We start from the raw sequence: 22110 nt of genomic DNA on the forward strand, positions 1-22110 counted from the left end.
AGGTGACCCTGCTTGAGCAGGGGGGTTGGACTAGATGATCTCCAGAGGTCCCTTCCAACCTCAGTGATTCTGTGATTCTGTGATTAAAAATATTGGCCAACATAAGTTTTTTAGTGCATAGTAGTATCTGTGCACACTGGAGCTTTAAAGTTATTTTTCTTTCCCCCCCCCCTTTTTTTTTTTGGACACTGAAAAATTGTCTCTTACTTAAATACGCAAAAGATTCTGAATCCTAAATGTCTGTGCATTGCAGTCAGCTGCAAACAGGACAGCTGAAGCATCTGTTATCTGTGGAGARAGCCCCTGTGCCACCGTGTTCTGCATTAAAAATGTCCTTGTACCTGCCAGCCGGCATGGTTGGTTTAACACTTTAGATGTCTGCTGTATGTTGTTGGGGCTGAACACAACATGGGATGTACCACGGGGGGAAATAAAATGCCTCCCGATTCTGTCCTTATCCAGTAAGGTCTCGCTTCAGCTATCTGAGCAAATTTCTTTATTGTGATAGAGCAGAAAATGCTGGAGCAGAATCTGGGTCAGAAAAGGATTCTGCAAGCGAGACCTGTGGCTTGGTTGTCAGGGTCTGAAAAGGATCCAAGTCCTGCAGGGTTTTTTGGAATAAAATCATTCTTTGAAGGGGAGATCTGCTCTTAGAAGATGACCATCTCTCTCCCTGCATACTGTCCCTCCTTGGAGTAAATCATGTCCTGTAATGATAAAAGAGCAAGATAGGAATCTGAGATGATGATATGCAACCTGGAATTTTGTGGATTTTTTTTTAGTAACTTTGCAACTGTATTTTGTAATGCATCGTATATCAGAACTTCTTGAAGCCTGCTTGAGGATCTGCTCATGTAGTATAGTGGAGTTACAGGTAACATTTTATAAGAACACCTCACAAGTAGGTCATAGCACAGCATGTTAGAAAAAAACAATAATATTAAAACAGGAGGTTTCAGGGCTGGTTTCTAGGATTTACTGAGTGTTAGAAGATTATAGCTGCCCCAGTGGTACTGCGTAGCACACAGTGTACCCTGCCTAGTGTGTGATGTGGGACTGGCCAGGACACTTCATCCCCCACTGCTAGTCCATCTCTCTGCTCCCTATCCATAGTGTTGTTGCTCCCAGCTCTTCAGAAAACGGATTTAGATTGGTGGGTCAGGATTTTTTTTCTTTTTCAGTGTATAAAAAGAAAATGCTACTATGCRTCACACTGAATCCCATCTAAGATGTTTTGGAGTTCAACTCCTGTGATTAAGAAAAGAATTGGGTGGATTTTTTTATTTGTGTGGAGTACAGATCCGATTGCACACTGGTGGGATTGTGTTCCTGTATCACTTAAGCGCCTTTGAAAATCCCAGTTATTGCTGTCTGCCCATTGTGTTTTTATTGTGGCTAATACATGGGCCACAACTGATAGTGAGTCTGGGCATATGCTTTTATTTAATGGAATATGTGAAAGCCATATTTTTTACTGTTCTGTTGTGATATCAGGAATCAGGAACTGAGGTCCAATATTGCACTCTGTCACCTGTTCACTGCATGTGCGTGAGTGGGGCACACTCGAATTGCATTCAGATCACAAGGCATGAGCCTATTTCAAAGCTGCATGTTCTCAGGTTCTGAAAATATAGGTAATGGGATTAAACGCAAATCCACATCTCCCAGGACAAAGCTTTATTTGTCAATATACATTAGCTGAAGTGCTGGTTCCTTTACTTTAACGAGATAAATACTAGACCACAGGTAACATGACTGCTTACTTTCAGTGATGTCTAGGGCATCTTTAAAAATGTATCATTTTTGAGTTTACAAATGCCCAAGACAGAAATGTTGCATGTGGCTAAATTACTATGAATCACAAACATACTGACTACTGGCTGCTGCGTCAGTGCAGGGAATTGTGTTGGTGGAGCTGATCATGCCTTTGGCAATGGTTTGCCTACCCAGAACTTGGTAATTCTCTATCATGACATAACGGCATATCACCAGAGATTATGTTTTCTGAGAATTAAATTTAAATGTAACTGTCAAAGAGCTCTTGCTGATCAGGTATGATTAAATCCCATACGCAATGAAAGTCTAATACTTCTGATGGCCAATAAAAATCTGAGATGTTGAAGGTGGAAAAACAGCACACAAATAACGGCTTCCAAAAAGAAGGATGGGTATGAGATTCATCTCATAAAGTTTTCAGCAGCTATAGTACAATGCCCAGGCCTGCACAAGTCACCCTGGGATCTCATTTTGATCATTAGCGAGAAACAAGCACTGATGCTGCACGTCTGTTTCCATACCAAGTTTTTCACCCAGATAGCTTAGGCCAGAAATATTCTTCAGCACTGAGTGCCCAAACCATTCACTGGCTGTGAGAGGAGTTTCTTCTGATGCTTCTCAGCAGCATGGCAATGAAGCAATCCTAAATGTGGAGATAAGGTAGTGATTATTCAGGCAGTCATGACAATAGTATCCCTATTATATTAGGTCATCTGATTCATCTCTGTAGTAGCATTCTCCGTGGTACAAATCCGGACAGAAGGCTTATAGTGGTTGATAACTTTATATAGGCAAAATTTGGAATTTTCTATCATGTGGAAAATTCGGTTGTTTCAATATTTTTTTCATCCTGATCCGACAGGGATATATTCATATATCTAGACTTTTTTTTTTTCACAAAGTAAATTTCATCACCTTTGAAAACTTTAGTTCCAAAACGGTATAATGTTTCATTATTGACACCTGTAAGCAGAGTAAAAGCTTTCATTAGTCCTGAATGAACTAGACCACCTGAGTGACATGTCTGCTCCTCAACTGATTGGTGCAACATCTTGTATTGCTGGTAGCTGTCTTTGAACCTCATCAATGCTAAATGAGTGTGAATGTAACAGATGCACGGGAAAGCATAATTATGTCATATTCTTCACAGTCATAACTTGGGACTGCAGAGGAACAAGGTAGATCACGTCCCACAGCTTTACCAGCAATATCCTGCAGCCACCACTGTGCATTCCTCCATGGAAGTGCTTACAGCCCAAGGGCAACCAAAGCCCCATCTTCATGTTTCTTCCTTATTTGTTCGTAAAAGACACTTAAGCCGACTCTTCTCTTTCCCTGAGAAATGGTAAAGTGTTGTTAGTGATGTTGCTTTTCCTGCGTATGGTCTCGCTGTTTATCATTAGGAAGTTTTTCTATACTGTTTCTCTTCCTTTCTAATACTCTCTGCTCAGCAAAATGCCGACTCGTTTCACTGTGTTGGTGCTCTGACACACCATTCAGTCTGCTCCTTCATTTCCTTCATGAATAGGTACTTTATTTCCCCCCTTGAGTGTTTGCAGTGGAACCGCAGAGAAACCTTCCAGAGACAGGAACACGAAAGAAGGGCTTACTGAGAAAGATAGTCTAGGCTCATTTTTTTGTGTAAAGATTTGATTCCCTGTGGGATTTGAGTTTTTTCTTTGTTCTTTTGTTCCCCCCACACACACACCATGACCACTTTGGCACAATATCTGAGCCAGCATCTCTTAGGGATGAAAGGAGGAGTGAATTTGAGAATGAGCTTGAGTACTTCACATTACCATCRTTGTAATGAGCTCTTTGCCTCCGTTCTTCAGTGTTCTTCCCCAGTCCCAAAGCCCCTTTTGGGAATATTAGAGTGAGAGCTACAGCAAGATGCACTTGTTGGAACTGTTTGTAGGGAGGAGTGAAAGGAAGGAATGTGTGTGGTAGTCGAGGGCAAATAGCTTTAATTTAATTAGTGGATTAATTAAAGCTTTCTCCCTTGGGTAGGATATATGTGTGTGTGTGGAGAAAGTGTTTCTGCAGCCTCCTGTAGCTGTTCATCACACATCTCTGTTCCAAGTGTGACTCAGATGAGGTTTCTATTGAACTTGCTGGGAGCCTGCACAAAACAAATTTCCTGTCTAAGATCTTTTCTCCCTGGGCTTTTGTTTAAATGTAATGAAGTATAAATGGGCAAATAATAATGAGTAATAACAATAACTTGCCTTTCAAACGAATGTGGCATCCGGTAGCATGACAAATGAAGGACTCCTAAAAGCCTCTCTGTTTCCCAATGTCCTCACAGTGAAAGAAGTCTTACATTAGCAGAGATTCCCTCTGCCTTAGCCAAGTGAAACTCATCAAGAGTTCTTCACTGTGATAATCCCTTCAGCTATTTGGTTGCCTTGATTCTGGGACATGTTACAGAACGGGAAGCTGTGTAGATCCTGAGGAAGTCAGATGAAGGCCAACAGCGTCCTGGGCTGTATTAACAGGACAATAGCTGGTAGATCAATGGAAGTGATTATTTCCCTCTGCTCAGCACTTGTTAGACCATATCTAGATTGTTGCAGCCAGTTTTAGGTCCCTCAATACAAAAAAGGTGATGATCAGCTGAAACAAGTTCAGTGGAGAGCCACCAAGACAGCCTATGAGGACAGGCTAAGGAAACTGGGCTTGTTTAGCTTGAAGAAGGAAGGGCTTTTGGAGGGACCTAACAGCAGCATTCCAAAAGCTATGAGAAGGTCATCAAGAAGATGGAGCCAGGCTCTTCAAAGTGGTGTGTGGCAGAAGGATAAGAGACTATGGGCATAGGCTGAAACAAGAGAGGATCAGAGTGGATACAAGAAGAAACCCTTTTCCTATGAGGACAGTTAAACGTTGAAGCAGGCTGCCCAGAGCAGTTGTGCAGTCTCCATCCTCGGAGGCTTTCAAAGCCCTGAGCAATCTGTTCTGACCCCACTGCTGACCCTGCTTTGAGCAGGAGGTTGGAGCAGAGACCTCCTGAGGTCCCTTCCAACCTGAATTATCCTGTGATTATATGATTCTGTCTAAAAAGTAAATGTCATATAYGTAGCTAGAAAATAGCTTTGGGTTATCCTGATCTCACAGCCTCCAGATGAAAGCAGAGGTGTATGAGGGCCTGGAGCTCTAAACACAAAATCAGGACAACACAGAAAAAGAAGGTTAACAGCTTCAGACTATCTTTTATGCCCTCCTGGTTTTGGGTTGCTCTGACACCAAATGCAGCCTTCAAAGGCTATTTTTAATAGGGGACATTTCTGTATTACCAGCACTGTCTGATGAGTGAAATAAAAGGTGTGCTTCTCCCAAGAATCCTCTGGAGGGAACAGGAGAGGGGAACAAGCCCTTCTGTCTGTTGCTACTGCTCTCAGAGAGGACAGCTCTAAGGATGTGGCAGGACTATGGCCAGAGCCCTTCTTATGGACCAGCTGGCAGCAATAAAACCCCTTATTTAGAGTTCAGCTAGGAGCCTTTATGCTCCAAAAGAGACCAGACTACAACCTTCCTGCAAAGATGGGGGACTGATTTAGCACAGCACATCTGGGAGCTGGACAAGCAAAATCATTGTCACCTAAATGATTATTCCGTTGGATCAGCAGTTCCCCAGATGAGGTGAGCAGTGTGCCCTGGAGTGGTCAGAGATGAAACAGTTCATCTCTTTCTGTCCCTTGCTTGCAGGTGTTCATTTGACTCTGAACACTTTATCCCAGATTTCTTTAAATATGACTCTCATTTTTCAGCAGGACACAATACTTTAACAAAGATAAAGCCTACCCTCCAACTTTCACTCTAGTCATTTCCATTTATTGATCTATCTGAACTCTTCTGCTGAATCCGCATAAAATATGGCTGTGTGGGTCTGAAGCAGAGTAACCACAGAGTCCAGAAAAAGAAAACTTATTGTTTTCCTCTGCCAAATACAAATTTCACCAATTTACACATGCATTATTTTCCTGCAACTCCCATTAAATGCATTTTTGCTTGTTAAGACAGACACTTTTGGAGGTTTGGATAAAGTTTGTATTTACACGGGATTGCTCTGCACCTAACGGCTCTGCCCAGAATCTGAGCCGTGTTCCAGGACTGCCCTGCCATGGCCTGTACCAAAACTTGGAGAGTGTCCAGGGAGCAATCTGTGGTGGTCTGCACAAGGCTCGCACCTCCAATAGGCTGCAGTTAGGTCATTCCACTCATGTTTGCTCAAGGAGAGGCGAGAATCTTCCCATGAAGGTTTAGTCAGATTTACAAAGGGCTAGACACTTCAGACACTTAAATCCCATTGTTATTGATTACTTTTGAAAACCAGTGGGAATTACAATGTTGGTAGGTGACTGTCATCTTTTCAGGCCTAGGCTGACCTCCAAGGAATGAGGGAGGAAGGCATCTAGCATGTGTTATTGGGAGCTGAACTTTTAGAAGCTGAATCTTTAGAGGAGAAAGTCTGAGGAACAACAGAAGAAACCCATTTTACATAGTGCAGTTGCAACCAGAACTGGTCACTGAACTTTGAAAATTTACTTCAAGTACATTGGGTCTAACAGGATTTCTAAATACTTTTCCAGCGAGTGGTTCTTCCCTTCCAGTAAAAGGCTTCATGAGCCTCTCATTTGGGATTGCCCGCTCTTAGAGACAGGATAAAGGAACGTGTTGGTTTAACTCAAGATGTCAACTCCTGCAGAAGCCAGAAACTGTACGGAGAATGCCTTATCATGTTCAAAGAGAGGTTTTACTGCTGATCTCCAGGATGAAAAGCCAGTTAAGGCAAACTCAGAAATAGCCCATGTTGTCAGAAGTACCCCATGTTGCACAACACATCTTTTGTCCAGACCCACCAGTTGAGAAGGTATCCATCAAGTGAAGGGAACTGCTGACTGCACTGCAGCTATTTTCTAATCTGCTGTGAGACATGCATCTCTCGGGGAGCCATATCTTAAATTCATGTAAACCAGCTTGAAAGGCATCAGTGCCCTAATTTGGCAGTTTGCTCTGTCTTTTTGTGTAGAATTTGCTTAAAGCATCATGTCAAAACTAAGCTGCAGACTGTACAATTGTGCCTCAGTTTGAATAAGTTTCTAATCGCTTTACCCTTTCACTTAGTCTGGAGTGCTTCGAAATTACAGTAGTTTGGGTGCCATTTAGACAGGCAGACAAAAATGCAATCAAGTAGCAACGTAAGGCCTTCCTGGAGACAACAATTTATTTAATGCCAAGCCAGTGCTGTGGGGACCAGCAATGATGTAAATCAGTTCTGAAAAAATCCAGACAATCAGAGCTCCTTCCCAAGCACCTATATTTTTAACATCATGATTTACAAGCCTTGGCCCTGGTTTGACCTGTTGAATCACTGCTTGGTAGGAATAGGGCTAAAATCCAGTAATGTTGTTCCCATTGCAAAGTAGGCTTCCTTTCTGTAATCCCCACATGCTAATGGATTTTATTTTATTTTTTTTTAGCTAACTTTTTAAAACTGATAGTCATAATGGAATTAGTACCAAGTGTAATTCAGTACGAAGTGGGTGATCTGATAAACCTAGTGGATTAAACTCCTCTCTCATATTACTTTAGAGACAACACATAGACAACAGATGAATCAGAATCTGTTTATCTTTATAGCTTATGTTGATGCAAAAGACTGTCCACGAAGGACTTAGTGAAGGGGTTTTTTTGTTTGCTTGTTTTTCCCCTGTTTTTCTTTGTGTTTTTCGTTATTAACATGGTGCCTGAACAGACACATCCTGAATGGAATGGAAATATTCATTTTGCAGRACTCTGAATAAGGCCTTTACAGGTAGAATACAGAAACATGACAGATGAAAGAACAATTAACAGTATCGAAATGCTATATTTGATCAGGTCTTTGTAGAAATGAAAATGGTTTTACACGAGGAGACCTGTGTCCACTGGATGTAACTGAAGAAATGGCTCAAGTGCCAAAATTTAAGTGCCTTTTGCCATTGAAGATGCCATGCAGTGTCCAGGACATCCTGACAGGGGAAAATTCCCCCCACCTGATTCTTTCCCTGGAGCATCTGTATGTTTGAGCAACATCTTGCTCGAACTAGTGACTCTTAAATCTGYTAATCCAATTTACATGTCTGGCTAGGTCAGGTCTGGAAGCAGCACAGGTGCATTAACCTGGTGCTCTGTTCAGGTTTATGGACTAGCAATGGCTTTCTTAATGGAACAGTTCACAATAAAGCAGCACCTTGAGACTATGTGTGAGAAAATATATTTAGGTGTAAACATGATTACTATTAATATTGCTATAATGCCAAGGGAACCACAAAGAGTTAGGTACCATAAGCTATGCACAGCACAYGTCAGTTTATTTCTAAAATAACCACCTTAATAAAAATAATTGAAGAAAAAGAAAAGCCATCAATTTGTTGCACAGAGTGTCTTTACTAGCTGCTTTTGTCTTTTTGTATATTCTCACAGCTGAAAAGAAACATTGATTGCATTTATCGTTTTAAAGCATTCATCTGAATATGTTTGTCAGAATTTGATTCTTCAGTGTTTTTAAGTAAAATCTTTTGATTGATTTTGTGTTATCTGTACGAATACTAGCTTTTCAAAATTGCTGTGAGTCAAAGTCCTTCACTCCTTTGGGAGTAATAATAACCAAAAAATATGAATTTCATACAATTTCCACCTGGTTTCTTGATTTTTCTAGTATGTGTCAAAGTATTCTTTAACTGCACATGTCACTGATATCTTCTGGGAAACTGAAACCAGACTGTCTCTGCTGAATTCAGGAAATTGCAAATGTCCTTGAGGCAAAAGAAGCAAAATCAGGAGGCCATGAAGGATCATGCTTACACTTCCATTTGAACTGTGCTCTGCTGTTCAGTTGTTAGAGACCGACTCAAGAGTTAAAGGCACAAGCTCTGTGTTCAGTCCATAATGAAGGAGAAACATTAAAAATATGGATCCTTTGAGGAAATCATGACAACCTTATTACAGCTCTGCATTCAACGGAGAAACCTTTTTCTCTAAACAATCTGACTGAGATTTTCTCAGGTAAAAGGCACTGATAATTAGTGCAGAAGGCAGGTAGCTCCTATTCTTTCCTCCGATGCTGAGGCTACGGTTTCCTGTCTGTCCTTGCCTTCTGTCTCAGCATCCTCATTCCTTGATAATTTTTTTTTGAAGACTGTTGATGGAAAGTGCTATGCAACAACATAAAGAAGGTTATAGCGGGTCACATTCTGCCAATAGCGATAGCTTGGGGAAGGCTACAGGGGCAGGTGAAGCATATCACTCCAGTGCTCTCTCCCTGCCTCCGGCAGTCTGCATCTTAAATACTTCCTGGACCAGACTTATTCATCTGACTAAACACAGCTGTCTATGATGAAAACAATAAAATCTGAGCTATTCAGCTTAGGCTCTCTTTATAGTCAGGCAAGTCCTGGCTGTGATTTACCTTGCACTAATGAAGATGACAAAAATAGAATATAAATCACTCTCTTTTGTCCTTTGACTATAAACTGAATCTAAATTGAGTATCTTAAAGGTCTATGACTATCTCACAGGATGTCAACAGTTAGGCAAGGTGGATTTCTTTTTTTTAAATATCCTTTGATGGACTTTATATCCGTAAAAGTCCTATAAGCATCTAACATCCACAATATCAAGCTTCAAAGAGTTCCACAGGTAAACAATAAGCATGTGAAGAAACATTTCCTCTTGTTTATTTTTAACCTGCCTGCTTAGACCTGGCAAATATAAAAGGACAACTTTTGTAATCTGCACATGCTGAACAATATAGAAACTGCTATACTCATATACTCAGACGGTCYGCAGAAGACACCCCTTTCGGGACTGGGCAAGTGTGAAGAGTGAGCCAGTATTTGCAGCACAAGCCTTGTTAATTTGCTATTTCTCTTTTCTCTCTCTCTCTCTTTTTTTTTTTTTTAAGATATTCTCAGAATTTGAATGTTGGCCAACACAATTTTCCCAGTCTTCCATGAGATTTAGGGGATAATGTAGCAAAAGCCTTTATGTTCTTGGGAGATCCCAGAGATTTGTGACAATATACATTTTCCAAGCCCTTGAGAGCCCTTAGGATGGAACATGGTTTGTTTTGAAGACAAACAAACCTAATATGGTTATGCCTGACGTATCCCACTGAGAAAACTGCTGAAATTTATTCCTGGGAAAAACAGCATTTAAAAATGGCTCTGGATCTTTGAGATGAAGCTGTGTAGCATTACTGGTTCCTGCAGATGGAGAATGAAGCTTTCCTGGAGAGACTCATTCAGAAATCCTCTCTGTGTTTGAAATACTGTTAGGGATGGCATCTCATAGCTGTCATAATGTCAAACGTGTGCAAATGGCTCCCTCCCTCCTAGCATGCACAACACAAGCATCACCAAACTAGGATGATGCGTGCCTTGGCGTCTGTTCTAAGTGGATATGAAGTGTGTTGTGGCAGGTCAACGGATTAGCAACCCAAACTGTTCCCCCCATCATCTGCTAGAGACTATCACCCTTTCCTGAGAAGTAAAGTTGACCTATGTGCATGAAGCCCCCAAAATAACCTGAAGTACTAGTAGATCAAGTTCAGGTATTGCTTATTCTATTTATTTGCTCACACTTAACCAGTGAGGGAAAACAGACCACTTGGCAGGTACGTTCTGCTACCTCTGTAGTTCTCCATCCTTAACAGTGATGATCCTCAACAAAAAGATCTTCTCTCTATACTGGGTATGGGAAATATGCAACAGGGGAAGATTACTTGTGGCGAGCAAGGATGACCTATCCCACCTTCAACAAGTGCACTGATTTTCTTTGTGTTTTCCACGGAGTACAATTTGGACCTTAGCATTGTCCCTTTAAATTGATCTAGCGAAATCTGAGATTGTATTTCCCTTAAACTGATATCCCCTGGACATTCCCTGCAGTGGGAATAAAATCTTGTATTGTTTTCTGGGAACAGGTCCCATTCTTATTTTGTTGCTGCTTTGAGATTGCTTGCATGCTGTTGGCCACAACATTCCTCTTATAGACTCATTTTTCTTTTCTTTTCTTTTTTCTTTTCTTTTCTTTTCTTTTCTTTTCTTTTCTTTTTTTCTTCACTTTTTTTTCTTGTAGTGGACTACCTTAAAGCTGTAAAGATAAAAAAAAAAAAGAGAGAGAGAGAGAGATTTGAATCAAGTCATCTCTGTTTAATTGGCATTGCATTCTCTTTTGGCAAGAAAGCTGCCTTGTATTCACTGGGAAGAAAGGAAGAAAGAACCATTAAGGAATAGACAGGGTGAAAGACTGCGAGAAAGAGCTTTTAATTTAGCTTTGAGTCCTGAGTGAGGTTAAAGTAATGCCTAAGACTCATTAGAAATTGATGGAAGTTCAAACTGAGTCTCAATTGATTTCTGATTCCCCTTTGAATGATTTCCTTATTTAGAGGTCCTTTCCTTTCCGCCTTATATGAGGAAGAACTATAATAAAAGAAAGCAAACACACTAGAAATTACACTTTTACAGGTAGAGCAACGTGAAAAACCTTATGAGCACTCTAATTCCACAGTTTAGCCTGAAGTCTTCTGAACAAGATAAGGAGTCCTTTGTAGTTTCCTCTTGCCTCCTAAGGATGTTTTGTTTCTTTTCTTTTCGGGGACCTCAAAGCTTACTAATATTTCCTCACAAGCTCCCCAGCTATTTTAAATTTGTAATTGTTCTTTCTTCACATTTCAGGTCACAGCAACACACTCCAACTGCATCATTAAAAAGGAGCAAGAGACTTGTCTGGAGAAGATACGAAGGGCAGCTGCCCTGAACCCTCTCAATGACTCTTCTCCTGGTGAGTGTCAGCCTGGGCCAGCACGTGCACTTTGAACTGATGGTTTCTAAACTTATCCTGTTATGCGAGCACAGGATTCAACTACTATCAGTGCAAAAAGCTTATTGTAATATGTAATGTTGCAGTTAATTTAACTTAGAGAGACATTATAAGGACAGTGAATCAATCCATGGGGATGTACCAGTGCAATTGCCGGTTACTATCTAAGGTCAGGAGCTGGCTTCCTTATATGAGGTGATACAGTAAGGTGCATTAGTAAGACTAATCCAAAAAATACAGATGTGTCTGGGAAGGTCTTGATAGGGTTTATGCTTTCTTCTGGTCCAGCTGGCAGCAGCTGTTGGGGACTGGACATAAGACCAAGTGCATCATTTTTCTGTTCTGTAACAGCAATTGCTCTATCCCTTTCACCATCTCAGCAATGATTTGTGCCACTCTCTCACATGGTCTGAAGACCTTTACAGGGTTTAACATTGTGGTGACTGTAATCTTGATAAGGAATAGCTGTGCTATTGCTGAGATAAGAAACTGAGGCAGCAAGCAAAGAAGAAATTAATAGTTTAATATCCTGTCTCATTTTCTACTGACTGCAGCAGGAGCTGCATGTGGTCAACAGTAAATGAGAGAAGGGCAAAGAATGACAAAGAAATTAATTGGAAATCAAGGTCCATTTTCTGAATCTTGTCCAAACCGCTTGTACTGTGACTTTAATTGGTAAAACTTCAGAAAGCTGCAGATAAAATGCAGTAGGTGTGTGATAAAATAGTAGAGGCATCTGTCCCCCTTTCCGGGCTGTATATTCTAATCTGGAAGCAAGGGAGGGAAAGGTGCAGAAATCTATGCTACCAGAGCATCCTCTACAGCAAGCCATTTTTTCATTTCAACTGTCAGAAATATTCCCATCAGAGTCCTGTTGTTCAGCTCACACATCAGCTCATCTTTGCTCTGCTTCCCAGCTTCTAGCAAATGAACCTTGTGGTTTGGTAGAACCGAGGAAAACATGTACTTCAGGCAGTTCATTTCAGCCCCAGGGATGCTCCTGTGTGTTTGAGAACCTCTTTGTTCGTTACGGAAGAGCTTCCCGATTCTTCCTCCACTCAAAAGTGTCATAAGCAAGGACAGAAGGAGAAAAACAGTTTCTCCCCCACAGAATGATGTCAGAATCTGATCATGATCCATGTTTCTAAGGATTATGTCATGATTATTATTTTGACTCAAGAATTCAAAGATTTTCCAAGGTCAAAAGAGACCATTCTATCAGCTGGTTTGTTTTTTATGAGTCAGATCCAGAGTATCCCACTTTATTTTGATAGTTGGGGGACTATTCAGAGACACTCTTTCCTCTCGTCTGTTCCAAATTCAAAGAACACAGCTCAGACGTAGAGGAAGTCCAGAGCCATTGGGAGATGAGGATTTCTAGCATATTTCTTGTATTCTTGTATAAAAGCCATTTCATTCCTTTGATCCTCTTCGTTGCTCTTTCTCCATACTTTTATTTTCTTTTTTTTTTTCACTTTATGTAAACATGTTTTACATGTATTGGCCATCATCTCTAATAGACTAATAGACCCATCTCCTGGGTCTGTTAGTGGAATGGAGCACTATTCACCATGGCTGAACCTGATTCTTAAATTAACAGTTACCAAGCACTGTTTGGAGAAGTTTGCTTCTGAAACTCCCAAAAGAAGTGGTAACTGCCCAAAGGTTAAGGCAGTCATATCTGCGATGTGTTGATCCCTCTCAGTTTCCACCTGCTCCAGAAAAGTTACTTTTCACTTGGGAGAAGTGAAAATTGCCAATATTTTGGATTTTTTTTGTTATTCATCTGAAACAATAAAACTTATTAAAGATGACAGGTACTGGAGAAATATACTCTCAGTTTGTTTCCCTTCAAAGAAAGCGTAGCATAGGAAATAACTCCCCTGCTGGTCAGACACAGCTGGGAGAAAAAAGACATGCCTTCTGGCTGGTGAGTAAACTTCTGTTTATGCAAGAGCAAGGAGGAGCATAAAACTATGTCTTCCTCCTTTTGACTACCTCTCTGTGCAAAATTCCATAGATAATTTCATATGTAAATTCACTGAGGATTTATTTCTCCTCAGAGGGGCTGCAGAACACAAAATGGGATGAAGTTTTAGGGAGTATAAGGAGGCTCAGGCACATGTGCAAGTTACTGTGGCTTAAAAACTTCTTGCACATCAGCTGAACTACAGTAACCTCTGTAGGCAAGGCAACTACTTTCTTTTGTTTCAGGTGACACCAAGTCAAATGACCCTGTATGAAACTTGAGTCTAGGACATGGACAGTCTTTCTGGTCTGTTTTTCTACAGTACCTAGCACAATAACGTTGCAGATCATGAATCCTACACCGAGGTGCCCCCATGGCGCAAAAAGTAATAATAGTAATGGTAGGTTCTCTGGTCCTGTTTAGAGACCTGGTCTTCTGCACTGATATTTCTTCCAGCTAAAAGTACTTTACAGAGAGCATTGCACTTTGAAATTAAAAGTGGAGGAACATCTTATGGGTGCCCATTTTCTGCATTAACTCAGCTGTCCTCCCTTTGCTTTGCCCCCTTGCTGTGTTCAGCATCTGTGAACACAAACATGAACTAAATGGTTCCCTAGAGCTCCTCTGGGTGAGGTCCAACGCAAGCACAATGTTGATGCTGGAACTCTAACTGCAGGTCTTGAAGAGCAGGGCTAGCACTGTATTATGGAAAGCAAACAGCCCACTGAAGTGTTGGGGCTCTGACATTTTCCCCTTTCCTTCCCCCTCAGGCTCTCATCCCCAGATGTTATGTTCATTACTGTTTTATTCTTCACAGCAGTTTTCTCTTCCTCTGCTGCTGTGCAATGCCTATAATGCTTCAGAAACAATGATTGCCTTGAGATTTTCTATTTGTTTTATGTGAGCTTCATCCTGACTTCTTCCTCTTAAATGCTTTAAACTTCTTCAGGAGCATTTATAAGAAAAGAAATAAGGGGCATATGCTGACCCGATGTCTCCATCCCCTCCCAAACATCACCTACAAAGTCTGGATAGAAAAGAGAATTTGAAGAAAATGAAATCTCAGTAGGACCCAGAATCTGACTCTTTTGCTCTGGAGAGGGAATTAAAGTGACAAAAGAAAATAATGAAAGCTGAAGACAGAAGAGAAAGAAAGGAAGGGAATGATTACTTCAAGCTCAACTCTTGTCAAGACGGGGGACCAGGTTATTTCTTGCAATAGTATCTCTTTGTTTCAGTTTTTGTCCCTATTCCAATGTAAATCTGCACTGAGTTCCTGCTGGAATGTCTTCTAACTGTCAGTTGTCCTCTTCTGGCTGTCAACTGTCCTTGAGGTTTTTTCTGCCACCGTACAATCATTAWAGCACACTGCTGATCTGTACGCACCCTTCTTTTTTTTTTTTCCTTTTTTTTCTATCCAGCTTCTCTTGACCTTTTTCCAGCTCTGTGGCTGGGAAAGAATGGCACAGGAGTACTCAGATGCTGACTGAGAGTTTTTTGGGCTGTGTACACTTATGGGACTCATCTAATTAAATGTGGATATCCACAAATGTATCTACTACAACTGAGCAATTCAGCATGTTCSTTCTGTAGGTCTGGATATCTAATAAGTGGAGTCTGGGGCATCATTCTTCTCACCCTCAAAGTAGATTAGATGGGTTGTGCCCTAAACATGCTACTTTTCTCTAGGGATGTAYATGGAAGTGAGGGTGACCACCTCAGCTATAGATGTTTACACTGTTTATGTCTACATTTTTTCAGATGAATCCTTTAGYGTTTGGCTGTATAATACTGACTAGGTCATGCTAGAGGTCTAAATTACTTGAGAGAATCTGGACCATGATTCTTACCATGGRATATTTTTAAATGTAGATGTCAAATGCTGGATATCTCATGTCATCCACCTATTTAACTGCAGTAGAGATATTCATGCTTGTGTGACCAGTTTTTGCAGTTAATTATTCCTTAAGCAATGACCTCAAAAGACAGGCTGGTGCTTAGCACCCTGCAGATTCACACCTAGTTAGCTAGTCCCATTCCTCCAGCCCTTCCTCTGAAATATTTTGAAGGAAAGTAACATGTTGCCAGCCAAGAAAAGAAATTCAAATGAAATAAGTATTTGGAGGGATAAAGTGCCTACATCCTTCTTAAGAGGGGAACTCTATCAGGAAGTACCCACCTGATGTGGGTGCCAGCAGGGTAGGAGGTGGTATTTAGAAGGTAATGATGGTAATGCAGGGAGAGAGAAAATCACAGCAGGACTTTGAAAAGTGTTTTCTTCTTCCTGTGATGATGAAACACAGTTTCTTTGTTTTAGATTTTTATGGAGTCCCTCATCAGCCTCCTGTTATTTCATAGCCTTTTAGTTATGTTCTTATTTCCCTTGGCAGCATTGGGAAGAATTTATGTCATTATATGCCTCTGTATGCATGCTTGTGCCTCCCATGTTGATGCAGCTGTACATGGGAACAATAGGACTRTGATCATTCTTCTCACGCTCATCTTTTAAAGCTATTTAATCGCTAGGAGCTGGGAAGGTATAGCTCAGGGAATATGTCTTTATACCTAAATCTTCTCTGCTTGGCTCCTATTCGAGACAGGATACTGATCTAGATGACTCTGGGCTGACTGAATATGTCTACCTTAGGTCACAGATGCTTTTTTGTGCTGCTGGATTTGTCTACATAACACTGCATAGATTGTCTTCTGCTAACTTAAGGTTAGGGAWGGTAGAAACAAGCAAGAATTTCAAGATAGAATTGAGGGACCACAAAAACCCAGAGTTAGGATACATGTTCATTTCAGATATCTTTATCATAGAGATCTCCATCTGAACAAGACACCTGAGTAAAGCTCAATAACTGAGCTATGATCAAGTTTTACTCCTTCTTGGGCAAATGAAACAAAAAGAACTTCCCTGATTTCTGTTTTCCAGGCATTGACTCTTTCTTTAGCTCTTTTCTGAATGCCTCATGTCAATAGTCTTTTTAGAAGTCTGATCATCAGATACGATGGATGGCTTCATGTCACCTAATTCTGGTTGTGTATAGTATAGAGGCTTTAATGATAGTTATTTAGAGTGTGTTTATGGTCAAAGGAAGGAAATAAATACTTACAAGTGATTCGCTTGTCCTATTTTAGGCATCCAACTTATATTGATGAGACTCTAGAAGTGCATATTTCTCTCCATTATACACAAAGGCAGTTTAAATGTAGGTCAGATGTAGAAGTCTACCTCATGGATGGCTGAAGCAGTGGGTGTGAATCCTGCTGATAATAGCACAGTAGTACCGGAGTAAATAAAACCTTCACAATTCGGGCCTAAACCAAGCTGTAGGTGCTGGGAAATGGTATTCAAAAAAAAAAAAAGTTCTCAAATGGAGTGACATGGAGGTAAAAGGGTTGTTGCAAACCCACYGTAAATTCAGTCACAGTAGGGAAGTTGAAAGTCTGGTAGTGGGATCAGCTTTGGTAGGGGAAAGAAAGGGCTTTGTGTCACGCATAAACTGGTTTGGAATGACCTACAGAAAAGTTTCTTGCCAGCCTCTGCTGGAGGCTGGGCAAACCTCCACTGGGTGAACCACCAGGGAACTACCAGTTTGTTCCTGTCTCTCAGAAAAGCCTCTAACATCCCCATTCATGATCATAAGTGCTTTTTTTTTTTAATTCCTTTACAGCCAAGCTGTACTTACAGGGTCATGGCCTGCCCGGGAAAAGAAATAGTATGGTAACAATCATTTTGCAAGTGAAGGATTGATAGTAACAGGGATTAAAAGCACATCCAAGTTGTATCCTAGACAAAATATGGAGAAGTAAATATTAGTGCCAGTCGAGCTGGAAGAGTCCATTGCAGCTCCAAAGTGAGATCATAGCTCTGGTCCTGGGAACAGAGGAGTTGGCTGCAGGGCGGTGCTGTGCTAGTGCAAATCTACAAGTTTTGCTTCCAGATCTAGCTGGGTTGCCATTAATCTGGGCACCTCTGTACTATACTTCACTAGAGTCTTTGGTAATCCCACAAATTCTAGTGTCAAGAAAATCCATCCTCAATGTACTGCCTCTTTTGCTTCAGTATCACATGCTACCCACATTATAGTGCCAAGCCATGGCAAATTGGTGGAGTGTGTAGGGCCATAGGTGCATCACGCAGAAGAGAAATATTCACACAAGAGAAATATTTTGGCATGGATTTTCTGCAGCAGATATACTTTGGTGTCTTTCCTAAGAGTTCCAGCCCCAAATCCTACTAGTATTTCTTTTTATCCACTGTTTTGTCTGCAGGGATGTGATTTGTCTTACTTGATTTTAGTAACTAAAAAGTCAGATGTCTAGTCTAAACTAAGACTAACTACCTAGTGAAGGACTGTGGGTCCTTGCTCAGGACTATTCCTCTCAAACTGGCATGGGTTCCGGACATATGTGGGATAAATTGTTCTCTGGAATAGCCTTTTTCTCTCTGCTGACTCTAGAGGAAAGCAGGAAAACAAGTTTAAAATGCATGGTACGTCTAAGACGTTTAAAACTTAGGTGAGGTGATCACCAACCTGGGAAGGGTCAGTTAAGATGACTCAGAGAAAGGATGCAAGAATTGCTGTAATGGAGCAGAAATTTCTATTAGCTCCTTGGGCAGCAAAAACACGTTTTGCCAACACGATCAGCAGTGTTGTAGTAGTTTAAGTGAGGACTCTCTCCTTTGCGAGCCTTGCAAAGGTTCAGTCATCTTCTCAGTATTTGCTGGACTTCCACGGAGATGGGTAGAGAAGAAAACAAAAGGTATTAGATTTTAATACCCGCAGCTCTGAAGATAACATTCAGCTAAGCCTGTGTATGAGCTAGACTATTCCCATTCCATAATACACTTAAAATAATTTCTAGCTGGCTCTGTCAAAGATATTACTTAAGTAATCCCCAGAACTACTGGGGAGTTCTTCTTCAGTAATGGAGGAACATGATTTAAAAGAAAATAAAAGATGCAATGGGTTTTGTCCACGCAACTTGGTAAGATATTGGCTCATATAATATTAGTTTCTGGGAGTGGGACTGAATAAAAGTATTTTTATGCAAACAGTTTATTTACTGAAAAATGCAGCTTCATGTTGAGAAATAATATTCATTAACAAATTTGGAAAAAAAAATGTATTGGCATTTCACTAGGGAACATTGTTTCCCTTCAGAAGTATTACTAATTAAATTTAATTGGAGCTAAAAATAAAAGAAATGTTGCAAATAGAAATAAAAAGCTAAAAATAAAACTTCCTGTCTATCCGTCCAACCCTCTATAATTCATGTCAGCCAAAAAGAATGAAAAAAATCTTACTAAATTGAATGGATTTTTTCCCCCTTTTTTTTATTTTTGGTTTAGCCATTGAAACAAAATATCAATTATTTACACAGCTCCACTTGTGAGTTCCTTGTTTCTATGGTGACAGTTAGTTCATTAAACCACACCACGTCTCTTTTTTTGTCCAGGGTTAAATAGAATCAAGAAGCCTTGTCTTACCTTCTGCTGTATGGCATACACGATGGGCAAAGAGAAGCTGATCTGGGGTAAATAGGGACAGCTTCTTTAGAGTACACTTGCAGGCCACCAATAAGTGAGGGTTTTCCCCCTATACTTTTTTTTCTTTTTAAGGACTATATCCATTTTCAAATGCAAAGTGGAGTAGAATCATTTGGGATGGTTTTTACCTGTGAGCTGGCTAGATGGGGGGACTGTTTGCATTCATGTTGCCCTGGGCCATAATTGTGAGCGTAGTATTCTTGAAAGATATACTGGGTCACTGCAGTTAAAAAATGAATGATGAGTGTCAGCAAAACTTATGCAATGAAGTGAGTGACGGTCATATCTGTGCTTCTCTGAGCTATCACTACTCTCCGGTTCGCTAGAAGATGGAAGCTGTGGCTGCTTATGGTCATTTAGGTTTTTTTTAAGTCTGCAATGCTGTGTCAGAAAAAAATAATAAAAAAAAGATTATTAACATTTCATCACTATAGCTGTGTGATCATATGTCATTTCAGTACGATTTTAATCAGATCTTTGCAGCCCCTTCTCAACTACGTGCTTGTGCTGTCTCCTGTAAGGCAGCTGCTGCATCTGCTCCGGAATTAGATTTATTTCAGTGCTGAATTCAAGTGTTCCTAATCATGCAAACTGTGTTTTCATGAAGGTCCTGAAAAACAGCTTATATTTCTGTAAAACAGGTGAGTCAGTTGTCAGATAACTGGATATTCTTTTAAAGGGCCATCTTCCCCCCCCTCCCCCCCAGTATGTTCTGTGGCTCTCTGCTTTATTTTCTGACAAAAGTGAGTCTTTATTGCTCCTTTAGCCTGTTAGTCTCACTGAGATAAACACAGCAGTGAGAGAGTGAGTTCGATTCTTGCTAGAATCAATGGCACAGCTGACTGGTTTCTAGGATCTTTATTTCTGCTGATAGAACACACGCTAAGAGAACACTGATTGACTTTGAATTTCTCTGCGCTGGCAGCGACTACATTTCAGAGAAATCCTAAATGAACCCTAGAATTTTCTTGTAAACTGCGTTCTAGTATCCAATAAGTTCTTAAACCAAGGACTTTTTTTTTTTTCCTTTTGTTCCATACTTATAGAGAAAATRGCTTGGCTGATGATTGTGGCTTCTAACACAGGGCAAACAGTAAGGACAATAAGTTGGAGTCCAGCTGTTCTTTTAGAGAATAACCTTGGAGAGATTTAGGGCTTGATCCAGATGCACACGGATAAACAGACCATGCCTTTTAAGCCTCCTAAACTCCTTAGGGTATGGAGACACCCTGACAAAGGACCTGCAGAAGATCTGGGCCTATCTGTAGTGGCAAGTGGAAAACAGTTAGGATTCCCTACAGCATCTGAGGTGGCACCAAATGCCTGTCTTTGTGCAAATAAATCCTTACAGAGGATGTTTTTAGCAGARAAACTACAGGATTACTATACACACACACAAACATACCCCTCCACAAGGCTATAAGCTAGTTTGGTTATATTAGTAGAATTATCCAAAGGACAGCACATCAATAGTTTGTGATCTCTGAATGAACCTATAGAAGCCTAGAAGGATGGAGAAGATACTGATGCATATGCTAAATAGTTCAAAGACAAAATATAAATGTTGATCCCGTCTGTGATATCTCAGGTTTGGTATCTTCTGTTGTTAATGAATTCACAAAGTACTGGCACTGAATAAAACAGGATCTACCAATACAGACAGAAAGGCAGATTCTTGGCTGTGTTGAGGATATGTTTTATCACTCCGGTGCTATGAAGGATCTGTAAAATATCTGCTGATTCCCATTCCATCCCACAGTAGTTCCCCACATGTAATGACGTGTCCTGTTGATGGTCATGACAGTCTGGACCTTTGCTCCTTCTTCTGACTCCATGTTGGGAAGAAGCACAGAAGGGACTAGAGATGGTGTAGCAGAGACCCAATGTGTGACACCAGTTTTCATCAGCTGACAGGACTATGGACTTGGGGACTGCACAAGACTGTTCAAAGCAGTGTGTGKGGGGGGAGCAGGGCTCCACTCGCTGAACTGCTCCGGGAAACCATGATCATACACGTGGTCATTAATTTACATGGCGACTGCTCGCCTTGTCAGCCATCTACACCACACGACAAGGAGAGTCATCAAGCATCATGCAGTGACCTTCCACTTCCGCCTTCTCTCTGTTTGATCCTTAATCTAGTCTATCGTTAGAGATAGCTTTAATAGACTTAGCAATGGCACAGCCCAGGAAGTGAGCTGGTTGGACCTCATTGTCCGGGGTACTATGTGACTATTGTGACCCTGCCATAAAGGTGACACTGTTTGAACTTCCTTGGTTATTTTTCTATAGCTTGATGAGATGATGAGAAATATATAAATAATAAAATATAAATAATATATGTTATATATAAAAAATATATAACATATATAAATAATAAAAAATATTTTTTTTTTCAGAGAGACAGGATGGAGTTTATCTCATGGAACTTTAGATTTCTATGACAAAGACATTTTTATCTGGGCTACTCTTCCCAGGCTGCCTTCACAATCAATGGACAGAAGTTTTTTGAGGGAATGAGTCATCAGAGCTATTTCAGATGTCTGCTTTCAGATGAGAAACATTATTCTCTAGGATTGCCTATTTCTATTTATTGCTACAAAAGTTTTGAGGACTATTCAAACATAGATGTTGGCAGTTGGTCAGATGAATAGCGCTCTGGCAAACACATTTCTCGGTTACTGGTTGCTTTGTTAATGGGAGTGGTTACCTCTACTTAGACCACGGGTGGGAGATCACTAAATGTGGTGGGAACAAGAAAGTGTTACCACCAAGCTCAGTGGCTTTACTTCATTTCAAACTTCAGYTGGAAGATTTTCTGCACGCTGTTAAGAACCACTTCATTTCCACCAGTGTATGGGCTTCTGGAGGAACTTGCTGACGTGCTGGTTTGGGATATTTGGAATCTTTCCTCTCCTTATTAATGTATACTGTAGGATTACTT

At 40.6% G+C, this 22110-nt stretch overlaps 1 protein-coding gene across 1 annotated transcript in view; it reads left to right on the plus strand.

The window, feature by feature from the left end:
• Positions 1 to 22110, plus strand: part of ADCYAP1R1 (ADCYAP receptor type I) — a 104410-nt gene that overhangs the window by 13691 nt on the left and 68609 nt on the right. Inside the window, exon 2 of the mRNA XM_026072298.1 lies at positions 11496 to 11601. Within this exon, the coding sequence (XP_025928083.1) occupies positions 11496 to 11601 (106 nt within the window). The remainder of the gene's footprint in view (positions 1 to 11495; positions 11602 to 22110) is intronic.

Source organism: Apteryx rowi, unplaced genomic scaffold (assembly GCF_003343035.1).
Source record: "Apteryx rowi isolate R43461 unplaced genomic scaffold, aptRow1 scaffold_109, whole genome shotgun sequence".
Lineage (NCBI taxonomy): Eukaryota > Metazoa > Chordata > Aves > Apterygiformes > Apterygidae > Apteryx > Apteryx rowi.